Source organism: Cardiocondyla obscurior, linkage group LG07 (assembly GCF_019399895.1).
Source record: "Cardiocondyla obscurior isolate alpha-2009 linkage group LG07, Cobs3.1, whole genome shotgun sequence".
Classification (NCBI taxonomy): Eukaryota; Metazoa; Arthropoda; class Insecta; order Hymenoptera; family Formicidae; genus Cardiocondyla; species Cardiocondyla obscurior.
Window position 1 is genome coordinate 1225146 of NC_091870.1, and position 19885 is coordinate 1245030.

Genomic DNA, 19885 nt, shown 5'->3' on the forward strand with positions numbered 1-19885 from the left:
TTTAATACCGCGTCGCTCTTTTATTTCGCAAAATTTGTACGTCTAGCGGTTTCGTTCAAAGAACTTCAATTAATTACTGACGTTTCGCGTGTCTTGCGAATTTTCGGAAATTGCGTTACATCTTTTTTTTATCTTTTTTTTTTTAGCTGTGACATTTATTTTTTTTCACCTCGCTCCCGTTGTTAGCGAGCGAAGAAAAATACTCATTTCTATTCTGCCCGCTCTTCGCGTCCCCGTCATTCTTCTGGTGACTACGAATGTCATTATAATTTTCCGCTCCCTTATACATCGTGGAACGAGATGCGCGGTCATCAACGACAATCGAACTGTCATCGGGCCGACACTTCGGCTCGATGATGAGGAAATTGACGATGCAGTTTGCTACACGCGCCACCGTTTTCTCGGCTCTTCTATTCCACCGGGATGCTGCGCCAAGCGCAAATTCCAATCTTTCCTCGCGTTGAGATTACATCCAATTCATATTACTCGCGCCCGTGTACTTTAATGTGAACTGTCTATCATCGCCAGCAACAGCATTATCCTGGCGCGCATAAATAAATTTTACTGAAAAAGAAAAAAGAAATAAAAAAAGAAAACCCGTGAGATTTACCATCCATTCGCTATGCAAATGTTAATTAAAGTACGATAAAATATCAATTCAAGAAATATATAAATTAAAGGTAGCGCGAAAAAGCTTGATAATATAAGACTTCGGAATGAATTATTGATAGTAGCTAACGATAATGTCTTCGTATCTCGTTTAAACAATTAGCTTTGCCTTTTACGTAATGACGACGACTGCGAGAAAGCGACGAATGTGTGTTTCGTATTATTTACGATTATGACGTTCGCATTAGCTGCACCTAGCTGTTCTAATAATGCATTGTTTCGCGGTATCTTGCGTAATCGAGATTCTGATTGTTCGTGAGAATCGCCCGGTGGTTCTTTGTACTTTGTGGTGGCTTTGTACAATATGGAATAAAAGAAATGAATCACCGCACGATTTATTTCCCTTTAGGATCGTTAGGTATTTTTTTTATTCTCTGCAGTTTTTTTATTTTCTTTATTTTTTTTTTTTTTAATACAATGGCGTGACATTTTATATATATATTGAAATTCTCGTTGGTCTTGTTAGCTTTGTTGATATTTCTCGCTCTTTTAGACGGATAATTTACGGTAAATCGCGATTTGCCGTTGCGAATTTCTCGACGTGTCTCACGTAATCGGAATTCAGGCCGACTTATTCAGGTGGTTCCAACCGGATTAACTGTATGTACCGTAAGAGTGAAGGATTCGTCGTTTTCGCTAATCAAAATATCGACGTGAAAATCAGAGACGCCGTTTTAAACCACGCCATCGGCCAGCCGTTCTTCTAAAACTGCCGTAATCTCGTCTCATCGCGTATCTTTCCGTCTTGCAAAACTGTCGTAAGCTAGGATCAAGCGTGACGCTCTCAGCGGATCGTATATCTTAAAATTTCCATCGGCGGTGCGCGCGAATTCTCGTCTTTTTAATACAAAACGCGCGAGCGCTAGTTCACTATCATTTAAATAAAAAAAAAAATTACCGAAGATTTTCTGCGAATGTTCCTCTTCGGTGGAACTGATATACGCCAAGTCCGACTGGAAGATCTCGGTTTCTCCACAAATCTTAAAGCAACACGCTGTAGGCGATTGATAATAAGGTTCTTATGGCGCAATAGATCTCCCGGTATCTCTCTCATTCCATACGCACCCGGAGCTTTACATGTGAATGTATCCTCGATTCCCGGGATTCAACAAAACGTTTAATGTATTAATAATAAAAATAGATATAAATAAAATGCTTTGAGTTATCGTTCCGCGTAACGTGCGCAATTACGTGCTGAAGTTGATATGGATAAGTATTGGTGAATGACAGAGATTTATATATATAGAGAAATACCTTGTCGATCAATTATGTTAGCCGACATAAGATAATAACCGCATAAACCGCGAGTTTGTCGACCGCGCTTATACCACGCTGGCTGTTTAACACACTCGGCTACGGTCCCAAGCAGTCTACGATCGACGTCGCGAAGCGATACCGGAATCGTAACGCGTCGTAAACACATGCCTGTGGGAATTATCAATTCATCCCACGCGCACAGACACACTCGCTGCGAAGAAAAAGGGAGTTCGAGAGAGGAGAATGGCAGGTTGTCCGTTCTGACTGGTGGAGGCGACCAGTTTCTGTTCGGCTGCGAATATACGCGCACGCATCGTTAGAGACGGAGGGTGCCTGTTCTCTCGATAATTCAGGTGGCGAGTTAGAACGTCGCGAGATATCCGTATTCGCGAATCGTATCGTAATTTACGTATCAAATTTAATTGGACGCTATGGATAAATCTCGCGATTCCGCGATCTCGTGAATTGAAGGCGGAAAGGGAAGGATGGACCTTTAAACGTATCTTTGCTAATTGTGCCGCGTTAGCTCTGCGATGTGTCGTGATTTTTTTTTTTTTTTTTTTTAGTAAAATATCATATATGTATTGTATGCGAAGATGTTGAAAATTACAAGTTATAAAAAAAAATCTTACGGAACGGAGAAGATGAAATTCTTCAATTGAATTCTCTGGACTCTCTTTCTCTCTCTCTCACCTTGTTTCGTATTAAATTATGATCTCAACTGAGAGAGAATTAATAGAGAAGTACATGAGTAATTAACGGAACAGATCACTGATATCGCCGAGTGTTTCGCAAAAATGTTAGAACTCGTTGAACGCAAAGCCAGGATCTCGTGGCCTACGCGTCGTTCTCAAAATCTCGATACGTTCGGGCAAAATGCGAGGGAGGGTGTGCTCTTGAGAAACCGGGGAAAGAATTGCGTGCACGAAGGACGATGGAGGAGAGATAGCAAGGGCCTACTTTGTTCTCTGGGCCAGTTGGGTTGCAGCGATTCTTACAGCCCGGACACGCTGGGAACGTGGAGATTTCATAAGGTGTCTCGCACGAGGTAAAGACACGCATACGACCGCGTTCTTATCGCCGCCAACCGTATCTCTATCATTCTCAATTATTGAGAATGTTATTTTTTTTTTATTTTTTTAATTATCAAAATTTCTCTCACAAAATCAGCCGACCAAAAGAACGCCGATTAATTAACGAATAAGAAACGTGTCGGCTAATTTCACAGAGATAACGATCGACTGCATTTTTATCTTCGCGAACTGAGATAAGTCCATCTTACCCTATACTTTTTTTTTTTAATACGTCATCTCCCCCGCACGTGGATGCTGTAACGATCAGACGATACAAAGGCGCGATCGAGAAAGTAATAGTGAAAGGTAGACTGCGTGGGTGATAGTCGCAGGTGCGCAAAGGTATCAAGGCGGGTCAGGGCCGAGGGTGCCTCTCTCGTCTCTTTCTTTTATTTCTATCGAATTGATATTAAAATATTGAGGAAACGCAAAGCGCTGCCAGAAATTATTGAGAAAGAACGAAAGCCGAGCTAAAAAGTTACGAAACGAACGCGCGGATTATCGAGAGCCCGAGATCAGTTCCCAGTCTCCGCTTTCAATTCCCATCAGATATACTCCACGAGGAGTAATCTCACGTGATACCGCGTTATATTAATTATTAACACGTTGCGTAAGTAGTTATTTATATCTACCTGCGCGATTTGCGCGCCGATGACGTTCTTTCTTCGCGCGTAGCGTTGCAATTTATGTCGTATGTCCTTTCGATAACTCTACCCACCACCTACGATTTGTATGATCGTAAACAAACAAGTCTCCCTCCTCGTGTTGCAACAATTCCTCGCCTGCTACTGCGTCATGCTTATCTCGGTGCAAAACCCGCGCGGCGTGTTTGGGGGACTTACGATTAAATTTCGCAAGCTTGAAACGAACGCGAGGAGAAATCTCGCGAATTAGCCAATCGAGCTCATCTTCGATTTTCATTATCCCGGCTATCGATTCCTTCATGGAAGAAATTAAACCTCGCTGGTCGAAATTTTTATCTGCCACTCGCAATTCTTAATCTTCAATGCGTAATCTGATATGAGCTTACCCGCAGAAAAAAATTAATAAATAAATAAATACGTGTCTCTTGTTTCAACGTGGACCTGCAGACGTATCTGAAGATCAAAATGCGAGAGGAACACTCGCGCGTGCTTCCTTGTTAGTACAATAACGTATCGGGCCGCCTCGGTGGACTCTCATAATTCTATTCGCGTAATTGCGCCCGATGATTTACGTCCACGGCCATATCGGTTTACGGCCGCGGTCATGATGTGGATCGGTTGTAACATTTGCGCGAGGAATCGGGTGAACTTTCGCGGTATGCGCGCGTAAATTGGCATTTGACCGCGGATAAAGCCCGGCTTGGACTTCGATAAAGAACCACCATTCACACCGAAATCCATTTTACGGCGCATAAATTTATATTGAAAATTGTATCTTCAAGTCCGACCTACCAGGTGTAAACTTATCTCCGTGGCTGTTGGTTCCCAGTGCAAACGCTTGCCGCTTGATCGACGGCATTCCTCAGCTGGATGTCGCTATATAATATACATTTGCATTAATAGGCGCGAATACAAACGTAGTTCGTGGGAATGTTTCGCACTATTTCAATCGAGTTGAAAGAACTCGATCGTTAGATGATCTTATCATACGTTATACATATTCCGTTGCGAATTAATTTTTTTTTTTTAATTGACACGTCGTACGTCAAATCGCTCGATCGTTACGTGATTTAATGATATGCTCGCTTAGAATGATTGATTTTGTAACAGACGACGCGAGTCATTGATCTGCGGAGATGTCATCAACTGAGCAATCGTGACTCGATCTGTTCGGAGCGACGAGATGCGATGATTTATTCCGCCGCATTTCTACGGCGCTAGCACAGTTTTTCACAATTTCTTGCGACCAGCTCTTCGGTCACGGTAAACGTCTGAAAACGTCGTTCGGCTTCGCAAGAGCGAGCTTTGTGCTGTTGCAGCGGCACGGTGGGGTTCGCGATTGCATTCGTCGCAGCCGCGGGACGCGCAGCGTTCGCATATGCGACAGATCGAAATGCGAATGTTCTTCAGGGTGAAACGAATTGTCGCGAGGCTGCATGGGTCGCGCGAATTATTCTTATCTCTAGCTTTTATAAGAATCGCACGTCACTTTTGCCCGATTCTCAGCATCTGAAGCGAGCGTAACGTTGTTACTCTTTTTGCCTGTTATCCGCAGGAAAAGAAAAAAAATAATTTTAACTTAAAACTTTGTTTAAAAAATATGTAAATTATTGAAAACATTATTTTTAATTAAGTTAAGCGATATTTAGGACTTTAGAAAATTGCGAAGATTGTTTTTTTTATCAGAAAAATTAATAATACGCTCATTCGTCAAGTCTAATCTTCGGAATTTTTTTTTCTGTTCTCTGTACAGTCATGAGGGGATGAGCACTGGACCAGGAGATGGAGGAGGAGGTGGTGTCGGAGGTGTTCAGAGCAGCGGCGGTGGTAGAAACACCCCACCGCATGGCTCACCCACCCCTATGGACAAGGCGACCCTAAAAGTTCATCTTCCCAATGGTTAATTTTTTTTATTTTAAAGCATCTCGTTGAAATATCAATTTTATATATTTCTTAATTTTATATTTATTCTTTTATACTCTAATTTTTTTTTTTTTTTATTTCTCAATACTGCAAATTAGGTGGCTTTAATGTTGTCAAGTTTGGCGATGCAATCGACGTTAAGGGTATTATCTCTTTGGTGACGAGTCGACTAGCCGTTGGTACAAGACATTATCGAAGTTTATATGCGATGAGGCTGCATCATCCTGGATCTGGAGAGAGTTATTGGTTGCATCAAGACACCACGATGTATCAGGTAATTATATTTATATATGTGATAAAAATTCAACGTCGGTATATTTTATTTCTCGCAATTTTTAAATCTAGGTACAAGAGAAGTACGAGCGAAAACATCCGCATTGCGAGTGGAGGTATGAGCTTCGAGTACGCTATCTTCCTCAGAACTTAAACGATCTCTACGAAAAAGATAAAGTCACGTTTTACTACTATTACGATCAGGTACGAAAATATATCGATCGATTATTTTAAGAATTAATTAATTAATTTTTTTAATTTTTAAAGAAATGTATTTAGTCTTTCGGAAATAAATTATAAATATTTATACGTACATATTTAGGTGCGAAACGATTATCTGCTTGCGAATCACTCGACTCTCGATCAAGACGTTGCGGTTCAGCTCTGCTGTCTGGAGATCCGCTATTTTTTCAAGGACATGCCACAAATTGCTCTGGACAAGAAAAGCAATCTGGAATATCTGGAACGTGAGGTAAAGTTTCTCGAAGCGACGAATCCGCGATAACAATTTTTATTTCACGGCAGCATAATTTTTACATTCGTATCCATGTATCTCTTTCACAGGTCGGCCTACACAAATTCTTGCCACGTTCCGTGCTGAACGGGATGAAACCAAAGGCACTTCGGAAATTAATACAACAGCACTTTAAAAAAGTCGCAGCATTGTCTGAACTCGAGTGTATGTTTAAATTCTTCGATTTGCTGCGGGCGCACTATCGATTCGACCAGGAAAGGTTCACGTGTGCTTTAGGGGTAAGTAATAGTGTATAAAAATTTAGCAAGTACTTCTCTAAAAAAAAATTAAGCAGCTTTAGAACGACAATTTATTATACGTTCGATATTGTACTTAAAACTTTTATTCTTCAACTTGCAGTCAAGCTGGTCAATACCTGTGGAACTAGTCATTGGACCGGACTTGGGTATATCTTATATGGCTCATCGAGGCGGAACAGTGGTACGTTGTCACATATACATCATTATGCTACGTATATTTTATCGAATTTTTTTTTCTCTTTTATTTTTTTTTTTTTAATTACAGTTGTATTAATAATTCGAGTTTTTCGAAATAATTTTTTAATTGCAGCCAACTAGGATGGCAGAATTTTCGCAAATACAATCCATTCAGACGTTGGTGTCGGATTGCAAAGAACACGCAAAGGCGTGTATTAAATTGAGAGTAGCAGGTGCAGCGGAGACTCTTAGTATCACTTGTTCCAGTTTGGATCAGGCGGAGAGTCTTGCGGATTTAATTGACGGATATTGTAGACTGGTCACAGGGAACAACACGTCGTTGTGGAATAGAAAAGGTACGAATATAAGAATTATTATGCTATTATTACAAAATAAAAAATTGAAAAAAGATGTGCAAATTATTTCTTTAAATGTTTTTGCATAGAAATCTGTTATAATAATATAAATAAAGTATTAAGTCTTTCTTTATTCGCAAGCTGGTTCATGGAAGAATTATCCCTGTCCTTGCAAAGGTAAACAAATCGAAAAGGCACCGTTTTATATATGCTTAATTATTTTGTATGAACGATACTATTTTATTTATTTGCATGCGAAATGTAATTTTAATTATAGATGCACAACCACCGAAATATAGACAAGATGGTACCAGCAGCCCAGCAGAAAAGAACGCCGGCAAAACTGGAACTATTTTGTCTGAAGATTACGCGGAAATTGTCGACGAAGAAGGAGATTATTCAACACCAGCTAGTAAGTGTTTCTGACGAGCTTGAGGCATCTTTCCCCAAAACAAAAAAATTAGATTTTTAGATATAATAATGTATAGTATAATATTCATGTTTAAATTTGTATTTTTTTTTTGCAGCTCGAGATTATGAGATAGTCCGAAATCAAGTAGAATTAGGTGAAATCATAGGAGAGGGTCAATTTGGTAACGTTCATAAAGGATCGTATAAAGGAAGAGATGGTCAAACCATTGCTGTTGCTGTTAAAACTTGTAAGGTCGATGCAGACCTTGCCACTGCCGAAAAATTCCTTGAAGAAGCTTGTACGAAAAATTTATATAATAAATTATATATATTTTCCTTATAATAAATAAAAAATAAAACGGATACATAAACGTATATGTACAAATTTTTCACAGTTTTAAGACAATATGTTTAAATTTCAGATATTATGCAGCAATTTGAACATCCACATATTATTAGATTGATCGGAGTTTGTTCAGAGGCGCCAATTTGGCTCGTAATGGAGCTAGCTAGACTTGGAGAGATGCGCGCTTATCTGCAATCTAATAAGCATCGTCTGGATCTTGCTACACTTTTGTTATATACCTTCCAATTGAGCACTGCCCTCTCATACCTCGAAAGCAAGAAATTCGTGCACAGGTATTAACTAGCTCATTATTTTATTATTTAAATATCACAGTATAATATATGTAATCTTTTCATTGTAGGGACATCGCTGCAAGAAATGTACTGGTTTCGTCACATAATTGCGTTAAACTGGCGGATTTCGGCCTTAGTAGATGGGTGGAAGATCAAAGTTATTATACGGCGAGCAAATGTAAACTGCCAATTAAATGGATGGCACCGGAAAGCATAAATTTTCGAAGATTTACGACCTCGTCGGATGTTTGGATGTTCGGTTAGTTTTTTCTAAGGCTAAATTTATTGTATAAAAACTGCTTTTTTCTTAAAAATTTAATCGCTGTTTCAGGTGTATGTATGTGGGAAATTTTAATGTTAGGCGTAAAACCATTCCAAGGCGTAAAGAATAACGAAGTAATACGAAAGTTAGAGAACGGTGAGAGACTTGCGCTTCCCAATCACTGCCCGCCACGATTATATTCTTTAATGTCTCAATGTTGGAGCTATGAACCTAGCAAACGACCGACTTTTAAAGAAATTAGAGAAACTTTACAGTAAGTGTTTAAAACTTATATAAAATTAAGCATTTTTTCTAAATTATATTTATATATTCTCTTTTTTTTTAATCTTTATAGTGAGATATTATTAGAAGAAAAACATCAGCAGCAAGAGACGATGAGGCGAGAGAACAGAAGGGTACAAGCGATGTCCTGGGGTATATAAAAAATTATTTACAGTAGTCTTAAAATTCAGTTAAAAATATTTTATGAAGCAAATAATATTAAATATATATATTTATAAATTTTACACGTTTTTTTACAGGTGCAGATGATGTACCGCCACCGAAACCCTCTCGACAGCCGCAAAATACGACGGAACAATCGCAATTATTGACGGCACCAGTGTCCACGTACATCGTGGCTCAAAGTCCAGAGGTTCTTGCGCAACTTCTCAAGGACAACCAAGCTAGAGGGGTATGTCCCTCCGTGTACACAACACCTGCGTCTCCTTTCAATACTCTGGCGGTGCAATTTCAGGATGAGGATCAAATCCTGACTACTGCTGTTGTTTCCGACTTACCCTTCTTCGATCCCGCGCTTTCTGAATCCCCGTCCATTGTCACGCACGACACTTCTGTATCGGGCGGTGATTCCACGCTGTCCGACACCAATCTAGATTCTCTTGATTCCTCGGATACTCCCCTCATGTCGAGCCTGAGCATTTCAGACATGGCAGCGCAGACACAGTCGCCCGCCGCTAACCGAAAGCAGCAGAAGGTTAAAGAGATGCAAAACTTGTATGCAGTTAGCTCAAAGGTGGTCGGTAGCATCACGGGGGACCTGTATTCCCCCGTGCAGAAATTCTCCGCGTCCAGCACCGTTCCGCCGCCACCCGCGGCCGCGTCAGTCGTGTCAGCCGCGGTCGCGGGCAACACCTGCGGCGAGATATACGGACCGGTCACTAGTTTCACCCAGAGCTCAGCTATCGTTGGTAATCTCAGTCAAAGCGCTAGCTTAGGTGGTAATTATGATGAAAATCCCGGGAATTTCGGTCCTAGTAGTTTGGGCAGCAGTATTATAATACCAAATAGCAATAATCAGACGCAGTTTGCCGCGACTGGTTTGCATGCTCTTAGTCAGTCAATTAATTACGGTAATTTTGCGTTTAGTAATAATACGAACCAAGTATTTAATAGCGGTGGCGGTCAATTTCCGAATCAGAATGTTAGCGTGCAGAGTGCTGGCAGTAGTAGTAGCAGCGTCGGAAGTAGTAGTGGTGGTAGTGGTGGCGGCGTTATTTACTCTCGTAATATTAGCTCGGCGAATGTAGGTAGTTCCGTATCGAATTCGGAATGTTTGTACGGTCCGGTACTCAAGTTTCGCGCTCAAAACGTCCAGCCTCAACTAGCCGTAGCAGTGACTGCGACCGAGTTGAAGCCCGTTGGCGCGGTAGCCGGAAATTATGGTCAAGCTGGAAGAAGCAATTTAGTAACGCAGAATCTACAATCACAACCGATGTACGCGCAGAATTATCCGCACCAACAGATCTACTCGAATATCGCTCAACTGGGACAGCAATCTATGTATCCGCAGCACGTACAGAATATCACGCGGCAGAATGCTGTTCCTCAAGCTGTGTCTTATGCAGTGATACAGCATTCGAACCAGCAATCTCAGTTGACCGGTGCCAATCCCATTTATACTGCCCACGCTTCATCCGTATCAGTAGTTCAAGCTCAAAAAGTGCACCACATGCCTAATTACGTTCAACAAGCTCAGACCGGAATTAGCGGCCAACCAGCGACTTGTCAAGCAACCGGCGCGAATCAGTCGACAAGCATGGTGATGATGCAGGCCTCTTCTGTTCCGTCACACTTTGTTATGTCATCTTCGATGACGCAGCAGAATATTCATTCGGTTCCATCCACCTACGTGGTAGATCAACAGCAACCGAATTCCCTCGGTTCGATCGATTACACTCAAGTACACGTTGGAAACGTAATGACAAGCATGACCGGTGTGCATCAACAACACGTAGCTCAACCTCAGATGGCTAGCAGCATCGCAAAGGCGGCAAATGCGTCGCAAATCGCGACTGGCGTCGCTAAGATCACCACCTTCATAACACCGCAAAAGCAAGACGAGCAATTGACGAGCTCGACCGATGGCACTCTCTCCGGATCTCTGATCTCTTCCGCTGTCAGCGACAGCACCGTGTCGTCTAGCAGCTCGATGACAGAGGAGGCACAACAAGATCAGGTTTGACCATGCCTCCTAGGAATGTGACAAACGCATCTTCTATATATTTGCCACACCACGTATTGTTTTGGTTTTTTTTTATCTGATCCACATTACTTTCGCATTATTCTACATTTCAGTTACAAGCCAGATGTATATTTATATCACGCGCTTCTCTGGTGTATGCAAGATTCGCACGCACTGGTTCACAAACGGATCTTCTATTTTGTTGCAATGCGATCGGAGAGATTTTACTTTTTAGCGGAAATTTTAGTTTGTTATTCAGTAGGCTAATTATTTTTGCATGACGAATGGATGCCACTGATGAACTGCTACAGTAATTATTGAAACTGCATGTAACAAGTACACGAATGCACTACTATCTATTTTCAATTTATTTTATATCTCGAGAAGTATGCGTCTCTTTAATTTTTCCTGTATATACGTGTACGTACATTGTCGAAAAACGATTTTAACATAAATCGTTATTAAATCGTCCCAGATTATGTAACATTAGAAAAAAGAGAAAAAAAAAACTTATAAATGTCGAAGGTAAAAATAGATTTCTTTTCTAACGTAATATTATTTTTCACTGTTTTAGAAAAACGTACATTCGCAGTTGTTTGACAATTTGACTGACAATTTCAATAGCGGCATCGACGATGAACAAAAGCTACTGGAGCAACGATTACTGGAACAACAACGACAGTCTGAAGAAGATAGCCGCTGGCTTGCAAGGGAAGAGGTATGTATAAAAAATTTATATATCAATTTAAATTATTTACATTGATTTATTTATTATAACAGAAACGCTTATCAATTGCTACGAGTGGTGATGAAAGTGCTAGTCCCCCGGTTCCACGATCAGTTACTCAATCACCGAGCCACGAACCTCATTCTACAAATACTGGTTCTCTTGGCTCAGATAAAAGTTCCGACAAAGTAATTGTAGTAAAGGTAAATCGCACGTAATGATTTTATCAACGCAAGTCACCCGTCGCGACATAAATTATAATTTTATTAATTTTTCTTTTTACAGAAAATGGAACCTACACCTACTGCAGATTTAGATAGAACTAACGATAAAGTATATGACTGCACGACAAGCGTTGTTCGCGCAATTATGTCATTATCGCAAGGTAAGAATATTTTCGCACTGAAATTAAATATACAAGTCTTATCGTAAACGGTCGCTATTTTTCAGAGTAGGTAGAACTTATCGAAACGAATAGAATAGTGAGTAGGACTTTTTTATTTGTCTCGATAATTTCTACCTATTCACGAAAAAGTATTCGTTTACTATAGAACATCCTGTATAATAATTAAAATTATCAAAAAAAATCATATATTACAGTACATTGTACGTTACGTAAAGAAAAAAAATTTTTAATTGCAGGTGTTCAACAGAGCAAGGCTGATCAGTATTTAGAACTAGTGCGTAGAGTAGGTATTGAATTAAGAGCATTATTATCTTCCGTGGATGTTCTGGTAGAAATATTGCCAATATCCGCGCACCGCGAAGTAGAAATGGCTCATAAAGTATTGAGTAAAGATATGGCAGAACTGGTAACTGCCATGAAACTGGCGCAAAATTACAGTGCCACTACATTAGATGCCGAATATCGAAAGTAATTATTATTTTGTGATTATTAGGCGAATTAATATGTCGAGACATCGAGAACGATTAATTAATATTATCTTTAATTTTCAGGGGAATGCTTTCTGCAGCTCACATTTTAGCTATGGACGCGAAAAATCTCTTAGACGTAATTGATTCCATCCGTATTCGTTACCCGTATGTCGACAGTCAAATTTGTCAAAGGCAGAACGATGCTATTAACAGAACGCGAGAATCCACACCCGAGAATCGTATTCGTTCGAGTCAGTCGGGCGAGCAATTGCTGAGAAGAAGTCAGTCGACTGAACGACAAGGAACTACTTTCAGACAAAGTCAAAGTGGTGATTTGTTACACAGAATGGGTCAGTCTGTAGATCGATCTTCACCAGTAAGTTAAGCTCCCATTAAAATTATTAAAAAAATATTTGTTTAATAATACTGGAATAATATAATATGTATTCAATATTTAATCGTTATCAGGGAAGCCAGTCAGATCTCAATTCTGGCAGCAGCTTGGAAAGAAGACATAATATAGTAACCAATAGCCTTGAACGTAACTCAACAACGCGAAGACAAATGGCTACTAATAGTTTAGAGAGAAAGAGACCTTCATTAACATGTAACGCGGGGCCTATGAATAATTCCGTTAATTTGCTGCCTATGGTACCAGTCACTTGTAATTTGGTTCAAACTGCAAGTCCCGTCATACATCCGAGTCAGTCTGTTACAACGGGTGTTACTCAGACGGTATTTACGACTAATAGTAAAGCCACAAGTGAGACTTCGATAAATGACAGCTAACAACGAGGTGTCTTGAATTGAGGTAAACGATCGTAAAATATAAGTTTTCTCGCATAAATAAAATTATTAATTTAATAATTAAATTGAATGGTTTTAGGTCTACTTCGAATCATTGCTTAGCATTTGTATATATGGACGTTATACTACCAAGTTACCCGTGTGTATGTACACAACTACACTTTCAATAATTTAATGACGGGAAATTTAATATTTGTGCTTTTTAGCTCTTTTAAACATTTAAATATGCAGACGTTTTATCTAAGCGTACTTATAAATAGGACAGTATTCGTTAATTGTAATAGTACATATAATAGAATAGAAACTTTATCACTAAGAATTTAAGTCACAGCTATAATGAAATCACAACTCCAAAGGATTTTAGAATTATCGTTATTATTTGTTATATAATGACAGCATGTATGTACGAGGTGATATAAAGTTACGTTTTATAATAAGATAGGAATGCCATTTATTAAATTAAACTCGAATATTATTAAACGTGATTATTAAAGGCTTTAAAGGAGGATGTGCATTTTAGATATTTTGTGGAGCAATCCTCCTTTTCTTTTTTTTACATCGTTTATATTAATTTTAGCATCGCGATTAAAAAAGTTTTTAATTTGATCGACGTCATCTCGTATAATCCAATAATAATCTATACATACATATAACCATATCGTAAAGGTGTGTATGTATATACATATTTATAAATACACATTTAAACAATATATTCTTTTTTCGAACAATATTACGCGGGCATATAATTTCCCGTAGGACATAATCGATGTTGTTTTTAACACAAGTTCGTAATTTCATAGTCTATTTCCTATCTAGGAATATTATGGGCAGTAATTATAATGTAAAAAAAGAGCGACTGAATGTGTGTTATTTCTATCAAATAATTATTTAATGGTTTATACTAGTTTGCAACATTTATATACGAAACATTTTATAACAGGCAAAAATCACTTTTCAGCGACGAGGCAGTTCCTACAAGATATTTTTAGGAAGTTCCATTTTTGCATAAGTATACCGTAATAGTTTATCAATGCAATTTGCAATGATGTATTCATATATATGATGGCATTTACACAAAGTCCACGATCGAATACTTCGTAGATTAAAAAAAAAAAAACATATTCCATTTTTATGCATATACTTTTTGTATTCTTGGGGAAATTGGTCTGAGATGACCGTTCCGTGATAAATGTTCTTACCACTCTGATTATACATTACAATCATTATTAATGCATTTTACTCATATATTGTTACAATTGGCATGAATATAAAACATTTGTAACTTGCGAGTTGTAAATTCGATATTTTAAATAGTATGTGGCTTTAAAGATTCATGTGCCAAGATGTGTTTATAAGCTCGAAAGCGACAAATATTATGTTTGTGTGTTGTAAGTTTCCTGTCAAAGGAGCTGCTATCTCAGAAACCAGGATAAAATGAATATTTATAATTATTGATGGTGCTTTTTTTATTTGCAGATTAGCGTTTTTTTTTATGTCTTCCCTATCGAAGATCGGTTTAAATCCTTCTCCTATATAATTTTTACATCATTGTTTAATGATGTATTTTCAATAAGCGTAAGTAAAAAAAAACTTTAAATAACGATAATTTTTACAGTTATCGAAAAATTTTTTTATTAAATTTTTGGTTGCTTTAATTATGTTTTATTTATTATATATTTTTTTAAACAAAGATTGTCTTCTATTGTTGATAAATCGTGACAATGGAATAATTTGATTATAAAATTTGAGCTAATTATTTATTAAATTAAATTAATTTCAAAATTAATTAACTTCACATATAGAAATGATATAAATATACGTTATAATTATAAAAATTATATAAATATACGTTAATAACGTCAGATATTAAAGAAAAAGTTGATTTAGTATAAAAAACTTCTATAATAAAAATTTATAATTGAGACAACCATAGTATATTTGCATTAATAAATTTAATAACATTATAAACAATTCGTAATTACGTAAATAATGTATGTATCGATATTTATTTTAATATAATTGAATGTGCGATAAATGTAATCACTATCACTTGCCATGCTTTGACCCATAATACTTTATCCCATTTTTTGTCGAACATCTAGCGTACTTCGTTAAAAGTGCATTAACATTTATTGCGCTTTTTGTAAAACGTCTACAAAAAACGAATATGAAACATTTAAATTTAAAATGTAATGTAAATTTTTTACTTACATAATGTAAGGTGTTATTTCTTCAACAGTCCATTTAGCTTTGATTTGAAAAAGTTCATTAAGCCTATCGTTAATGTTGTTTGGTAAATGCGCTTCTGGACAAGATACAATTTCCTTTTGCAATTTTGAAGCATTATATATTACAAGGGCTAATCCACATAAATACTCCAGTTTTGGCTGCATTTCTAAAACAAATGCGGTTTGAAAAAACTATATATCTTATAATTATAATTTTAAGCTTATTAATTTCGTACTTTCAGGAGTTCCGATTTCCCATGTTTCCATGAATTTCTTGTATTCGGTAACAGGAGAGGCGGCCAGAAGAACTTTTGCTATTATTGCACAGCATTTTTCTTCGTTATATCTTTTAAAATACATTTAAAACGTGTTAATTTTTAATCAAAATTTTCCCACCACCACAAGGTATGTTAATAATATACATACTTGTACAATAGACTACCATCATTTTTTGTTTTCGTGCTTATTTCAGTATATTTTTTGAATATAGTATTGAACACTGGCTCATAGATAAGATCCTTTAAACATTCGTATGTATTTTCTTTATCAACTTCATCAAGTTCCCAAGATTGTTCTCCAAAATAATCTAACATCAAATTCAAGCTCCTTGCTTCTATGTCAAATGATATAAGTCGCAAATAACCTTAATACAAAAAGTTTCAATTCAGTTTAAACGATACTTGCACCTGCATTAATAAAATATAATTTATTTTAATAAATTTATGTTACATACCATTTATGTCAGCTACTAAAAAATCTGACAATGCCTGTTTTAATTCATAATCACTAGCTTGCAACTCATTTTGTAATCTTTCCCAAGTGTATAATGTTTTTTTATCTATTTCAGATTCATATTCTAATCCATTAAAGGTTGATGAATTAAGTAGAGCAGACAAACCTGTCAAATCAGGTTTAGTTTCTTTCACCTTAAACACATAAGATTATAATTATATACTTTCTAAAATTTTCAATTTTTTTCAGATTTAATTTAAAAATACCATAGAATTTTTATAAGTACCTCGTAATAGGAGTTAAATATTTTTTTTACATTACATTTCTCTATAATTCTCTCAGTTGCTTTGGCAACATTTGTCTCAAGTCCAAGCTTCATGTTTGGTACCAATAACCATGAGTTGGATATCTCTGCCTCTCTGACCTCATAAGTCTGGGTTTGTGTGCACAGTACAGCATTGTCTTGTTTGTTACCACGAATTGATATTCTAGTGTCACAAAATTATTTATAATTATTCTGTTAAATAAAAACTGCAGTGTTAATATTTAAAAAAATTCACAAAAATCTAATTTGTGAAATACTATTTGTAAACAAGAAAATTAAGAAACATACACATCTCCTTCACTTAATGCTCCCAGTATATGCTTGTCTACCTCCAGTAATATCAAGTCATTATTAACTTGATGATCTTGCATGGAATATAAAGTTTGTGTCACAGTCCTTAAATCAGATTCTTTAATTGTGGCCAATTCCAAAATCTCACTGACATTCTCCTTTGTGCGAACATTTCTTAACAAAAAAAAAATAATTGTGAAATTAATTACATAGACACGCATAAAATAACTTCTATTAATTTCTATTAAATAAAATAAAATAAAATAAAATAAAATAAAATAATCACCTTTTATCGGCAGACTCTGTTAACAGATCACTAGACTCCATGTTAACTTTATTCCTTTTCTTTTCTCATTTCTTCGTTAAATATCCTTTTAAGCGCACAGGTTTAAACTTTTTATTGTGACAGAGCTCGGACTTTTCGGAGCAGCTGCGAGTCCTCGGAGAGATGCGGAGAGACGAGTCAGAGTTTTCTCCCGCCAAATGTGATATAAGAAAAAAAGAGAAAAAACATGAAGAATGTTTTAATTTTTCTATTGTTGGTGAACATGAAGTCATCTAGGGTTGTTACCATTACGTCTGCTAGCAATTGGTTGACTGGGATCGGACGGTCACACACTTGACACTCACACTGTGACCGTCACATTCGATTTGTCGGTGGTTGTTGGTAGTCACGTTTGCAGGTTGCATGGTACGGTATAACCTCACTTCAAATCGCCCGCACGCGAAGAAACGCACGTAATGACGGAGATAGTGGTGGCCGCCGACGAGGAGCAGTTACTCTCTCGGATCTCCAACCTCATCGCCCGCGCCGCCGACGATGCGATCTCGCGCGACGACCGGATCTTCCGTTTCGGCGTATCAGGTGATCTTGCAAGTTTTTAATGAGATTGTTCCCATGCCGACATCGTCGGCTTGCGCCAGCGTGCCGCTACTTACATGCGGCTTCGTCGCGTTTTCGCCCCCTTTCTGTGATTCGCAGCGTATTATAATTTATGTGCTTCTCGCTTGTACGATACGGCGATCAGATTTCTCACGCTGCGATCACGCGAGGATGACTCTTCGGTTTTTTAATTTCGCTTAAAGTCACGTATTCCTTCGTACTATTGTCGCGCACTTTTTTGTTACATTTTTTTTTCTTTTTTTTTTTCCCCCCTAATCTGATTAAAGGCAGACGAATGACTTACGAACTATCAGCTCCATTTGTAAGCGATTAAAAGAAATATTTGTAGATTTATTATTTTAATTAAATAATGTAAAATAAGAATTGACAAATTTATATTTAATTATCAAATTAATAATTCGACACGTAGGAGGTTCGGTGGTACAACTGTTGGCTAAATCTCTGCCTAACATTGCAACCGACTGGAGCAAATGGCGCTTCTTTTTTTGCGACGAACGAGTGGTACCTCTCGAAGATCCCGAGTCAAACTTTGGCCTTTACAAAAGCTGCTTAATCGGAAAAGTGCCCATCACTGAAGAGCAATTCATGAAGGTTGATCCAGAACTGAATGGTACTTGATCTGTAATCTATTTCTATTTGAAAAAATATACAGGATGTCCGTGATCAAATACAAATCGCGGACACCCTATATATTCTAATTATTAATTAATCCATGTATCTCTTTTTACGGTGCACTTTTTAATTTTTTATTGAGTTTGTTACAATTTATTATTATCTATATTATGTATACGTATATATATTTATAATTATCATTATTATTTTGTAACTTTTAATTTAAATGTTAATTATTTATTACAGTTACATTAAATTATATCGTATGCTTTTATGTGTTATATTTATAATTATTTGTATTATTTGTTATTTATTTATTTATTAATATATATTTGTAGCCGAGAACGCGGCGAAGGATTACATTAAAAAAATGGCCTTCTTCTTCCCGCCGGACAGATTACCAAGATTCGATTGTCTCCTGTTGGGCGTGGGCCAGGATGGGCACACGTGCTCTCTCTTTCCGGGTCATCGAGCCCTTGATGATGAGAACATGTGGGTTACATGGGAATTAAATGCACCTAAACCACCTCCCAGCAGGATTAGTCTTACTATGCCGGTCATTAATAACGCTCGCATGTGTGTGTTTATTGCTACTGGCGCTGGCAAGGCTGAAATCGTCAAAGTAATTAAAAAGCTTTATCTATTAATTAACTTATTCAATTACAGTTTCTTCAAAAATTTCTATTGCTAGTTAAATTCGAAATGACAAAGAGACATTTTTATTGTTGTTTGCAGAGGATCTTGAGAGACAAAGTAGATTTACCAGCTACTAGAGTGGAACCAGTTGATGGCACTCTTTTTTGGCTGCTCGATCAAGAAGCGGGGAGTCTACTAGACTCAGACTGAAATACGAGGTGGGAAAAAATAAGACCACTACTACATTACATCGATTTTATGACATTCCATACCATTTACTATCGTCTCTTACACCTCTATTTTTCTTTAAATTTATTTTCAGCTCTTTTTACGGTTTTTTTTTTTTTTTAACCATTTATTATTAAAGTCGGTAGAGTATTTGATATATTTATATTGAATAAGCGTTATCGGTTCGCATCAAAAGGGTGCGAAAATGACTCGAGAGAGAATTGAAAATTCAATTTTCGACTGATATTGCTCAATTAACGATATCGTTTATAAAAAAGAAAATATGCAAACTTAATTATTGTAAATCAGCCCACATCTTGTAAAAATTATTTAATAAGAAAGTAATAAAAATTTTGCATCTGCAAGAAAATTTAATTTAATAGTCAGAAAATAAAAATTAAGATAGTAATTTAATTTTTTAATTATCACAGAACTTAACGAAAAATCAAACTAATCTTTCAAAAAAAAAAAAAATCATACATTATTTTATAATAATTTTTTAAAAGAGAAAACAGACTATACATAAAAGACTTGACCTCAACAAATTCAAGATGTCGATATCTAGAACATGTCCAA

General features: G+C 37.0%; 3 protein-coding genes across 8 annotated transcripts in view; 2 read left to right on the forward strand and 1 right to left on the reverse strand.

Moving 5' to 3' along the window:
* Nucleotides 1-14804, forward strand: part of Fak (protein tyrosine kinase 2 Fak) — a 36419-nt gene extending 21615 nt beyond the window's left edge. For 3 of the 6 annotated variants that reach the window (XM_070659377.1, XM_070659376.1, XM_070659375.1), the window contains 22 exons: nt 5397-5542; nt 5665-5840; nt 5912-6043; nt 6162-6311; nt 6404-6592; nt 6714-6794; nt 6924-7146; nt 7288-7323; nt 7424-7558; nt 7674-7856; nt 7980-8196; nt 8265-8455; nt 8528-8732; nt 8814-8893; nt 9001-10937; nt 11518-11661; nt 11724-11873; nt 11956-12055; nt 12313-12544; nt 12628-12922; nt 13015-13357; nt 13433-14804. In XM_070659377.1, the coding sequence (XP_070515478.1) occupies nt 5407-5542; nt 5665-5840; nt 5912-6043; nt 6162-6311; nt 6404-6592; nt 6714-6794; nt 6924-7146; nt 7288-7323; nt 7424-7558; nt 7674-7856; nt 7980-8196; nt 8265-8455; nt 8528-8732; nt 8814-8893; nt 9001-10937; nt 11518-11661; nt 11724-11873; nt 11956-12055; nt 12313-12544; nt 12628-12922; nt 13015-13335 (5313 nt within the window). In that variant the 5' untranslated portion in view covers nt 5397-5406 and the 3' untranslated portion in view covers nt 13336-13357; nt 13433-14804. Of the gene's footprint in view, nt 1-2482; nt 2975-5396; nt 5543-5664; nt 5841-5911; nt 6044-6161; nt 6312-6403; nt 6593-6713; nt 6795-6923; nt 7147-7287; nt 7324-7423; nt 7559-7673; nt 7857-7979; nt 8197-8264; nt 8456-8527; nt 8733-8813; nt 8894-9000; nt 10938-11517; nt 11662-11723; nt 11874-11955; nt 12056-12312; nt 12545-12627; nt 12923-13014; nt 13358-13432 lie in introns of those variants that run through there. The other 3 variants (XM_070659373.1, XM_070659378.1, XM_070659374.1) reach the window with 3 other exon arrangements.
* Nucleotides 14805-15264: 460 nt separating this feature from the next.
* LOC139104138 (sister chromatid cohesion protein DCC1) lies at nt 15265-17525 on the reverse strand. Its single transcript, XM_070659392.1, has 8 exons — nt 17216-17525; nt 16927-17103; nt 16600-16801; nt 16315-16507; nt 16008-16224; nt 15818-15927; nt 15565-15748; nt 15265-15505 (listed from the first exon to the last, which is right to left on the reverse strand). Exons 1-8 carry the CDS (start codon nt 17254-17256, stop codon nt 15400-15402), a joined length of 1230 nt encoding a protein of 409 aa, XP_070515493.1. The 5' UTR covers nt 17257-17525; the 3' UTR covers nt 15265-15399.
* Nucleotides 17526-17543: 18 nt separating this feature from the next.
* Nucleotides 17544-19679, forward strand: Pgls (6-phosphogluconolactonase). Its single transcript, XM_070659397.1, has 4 exons — nt 17544-17794; nt 18243-18443; nt 18784-19067; nt 19181-19679. Exons 1-4 carry the CDS (start codon nt 17671-17673, stop codon nt 19289-19291), a joined length of 720 nt encoding a protein of 239 aa, XP_070515498.1. The 5' UTR covers nt 17544-17670; the 3' UTR covers nt 19292-19679.
* The last annotated feature ends 206 nt before the right edge of the window (nt 19680-19885 follow it).